At 46.1% G+C, this 2,229-nt stretch overlaps 1 protein-coding gene across 1 annotated transcript in view; it reads right to left on the bottom strand.

Moving 5' to 3' along the window:
* LOC104530598 (ecto-NOX disulfide-thiol exchanger 1-like) overlaps positions 1–387 on the bottom strand; it is a 52,399-nt gene extending 52,012 nt beyond the window's left edge. Inside the window, exon 1 of the mRNA XM_029086799.1 lies at positions 192–387. Coding sequence (XP_028942632.1) covers positions 192–387 — 196 coding nt within the window. The remainder of the gene's footprint in view (positions 1–191) is intronic.
* Positions 388–2,229: the final 1,842 nt, after the last annotated feature.

Below are 2,229 nucleotides of genomic sequence, written 5' to 3'. Positions count from 1 at the left end.
GAGACATAACAACCACATCTTAAAACACCTTCCCCCACCCCTCCCTTCTTCCTGGGCTCAAATCACTTTGCTCTCAATTTCTCTACCCGCCCCGCCTCCCCAGTGGCACAGGGGGCAGGGAATGGGGGTTGCAGTCAGGTCACCTCTGCCGGTCTTCCCCGCATGGAAGTTCAGGAACAAGATGTTCCAACGTGAGCTTCCCATGGAGTTATGGACCAGTTCAGGCTCAGCTCCTGGCTCCGGCATGGGGACATCCACAGGCTGAAGATGGACCTTGGGTCCAGCGCCCATCCTCACCCCCGCTCCGACATCGAGTGACTCTTGGGGTCTCAACTCAGTCACACTTGCCCTCAGGCTCAGCTTTTCCACTCCAGCATAGTCCTCCATAGACCACACATGGGTATCTACTCCACTGTTGAACCTCGATGGGCTGCAGGGACCTCCTTTGCCTTCTCCTACTCCAGGTGGTTGAACTGGGTGTCTGAGGTTCTCTGTCCTCCCTCTCCTCCTCCTTCCTCCTGGCAACGAACTTCTCCCTTTGTTTAGGCCGATGGCTGTCTTGTTCAGGTCAACGGCCTCTCCTACAGGTTATCTCCACCTTCTTCTCTTCAAGACAGTCCTTCCCCTCACAAATATGGATTTGCAGAGGTGTTTCTCTAGTGCTAATTGGCTCAGCCTAGGCTGGGAGGGTCTCCACTTTGGAGCAAGAGGAGCTTTTTGCTCTCACAAAGTGGCCCCTTCCCACACTACCAAAACCACCCCCCTCCACCCTGACACACACACAAAAACCCAACACAGTGGGAACACTGAGGACTTGTTCATTTTTACCCTATAAAGCTCTACTAAGTGTTCCAGCCCACAAGAAATTAAATTCTTTGCTACAGTCTGAGGATCCCATTGTGGTCACTCGGTGAGGGAATGTGTGAGGTGATGCCAGTGAGTGACCTACACCTTGAGGTGGGTGGGAAGGTCAGGTTTGCATAAGGTCTGCAAGGTGGTGGGAAGTAAGATACAGCCCTCATTACAGGTGGAAAGCTGGATGGCCTCTGAAGTGGGGACACATACTGAGCAGCCAGAGAAACTTTATCCTATGTCTTCACTGCAAACTGTCAAAGCTGACCCTCTCTGTATTCTCCACTAGCTCTCAGCTCCTGGCAAAATGAGTTGAGGCCATTATTACCTATAACTGTCCAGGTACCGATCCACTTGTGTCACCCTTGACTTTTGCAAACCCTACCATACAAACTGAGCTCTGAGAACAAGTCTTAGCTACACATGCTCTGTGTGCAGTTCAAAGGCATTTGGGAAAACGACTCTTTGATGGTATCTCCAAGAAGCTTCCTGGAAGAGTAAGACTAAGGTACAGCTTGGTCATGCTTTGAGGCACCTTCTCAGCCCACTTTACAACAATGCCAGGCTCCTGAGTCCTCTGATAGCAAAGTGGTTTTGATCCATTGCCCTGAGTTCCTAGAGGACACTTCTTTTTCTTTATGGACAGTCAGTAAATATCTGAGCACCAACATAAATAGCACTCAGATATCAATGATGGGTGCATAGAAATATATCTGATATTAGCAGACAAAAGCAACATTATTCCTATACTGCATTCTTTAGTAAATGCCTCTTCCATTGTTCTTCCATGTTTCCACAAAAATTGACTATGCCACTTGGCTTTTTTTAAAAAAAATATTGGTTAAAGCTTGAAAGCAGCTAGCTAACTAGCCTGAATAAACTCTGAAAACAGAATTAGAATGGTATAAAATAAATAATTTGGGGCAATTACAATCTAACCTAGCCATGAACAGTTTTTTCTTTCCCCCTTCAGACATAATGTAACCAAACAATGAAGCAATTTCCACATTTTTTTTCGACTGTTAGGCACACTTCATTTGAATGTCTTAGTACCTGCAAATTTAAACTCTAAGGGCACTAATTATCCTATATGAGGAGGGGTTATTGTCATTAATGTTAGCAGGAGTCAGGGCCTGCACACTGGGAGGGAGATTTACTCTTTTACAAAACCTGCTTTATTCAGGTGCAGTTGCTTCAAAGTCCTTTCCTCACCATGCAGGCTATGTTCAATGCAGAGAAGCTCATTATACCAGTTACGTTCATGATGATACCAGATGTTCAAATTGAATACTCATGAGAATTATTTTCAGGCTTCCTATTCACATGAAACTTGCTGGTGAACAATTAGTAAATGGAAAGATGCTGCCAAAAAAAGGG

This window comes from Antrostomus carolinensis, unplaced genomic scaffold, assembly GCF_000700745.2.
Source record: "Antrostomus carolinensis isolate BGI_N321 unplaced genomic scaffold, ASM70074v2 scaffold1769, whole genome shotgun sequence".
Taxonomy (NCBI): domain Eukaryota; kingdom Metazoa; phylum Chordata; class Aves; order Caprimulgiformes; family Caprimulgidae; genus Antrostomus; species Antrostomus carolinensis.
This window is presented reverse-complemented; position numbering and strand designations above follow the sequence as displayed.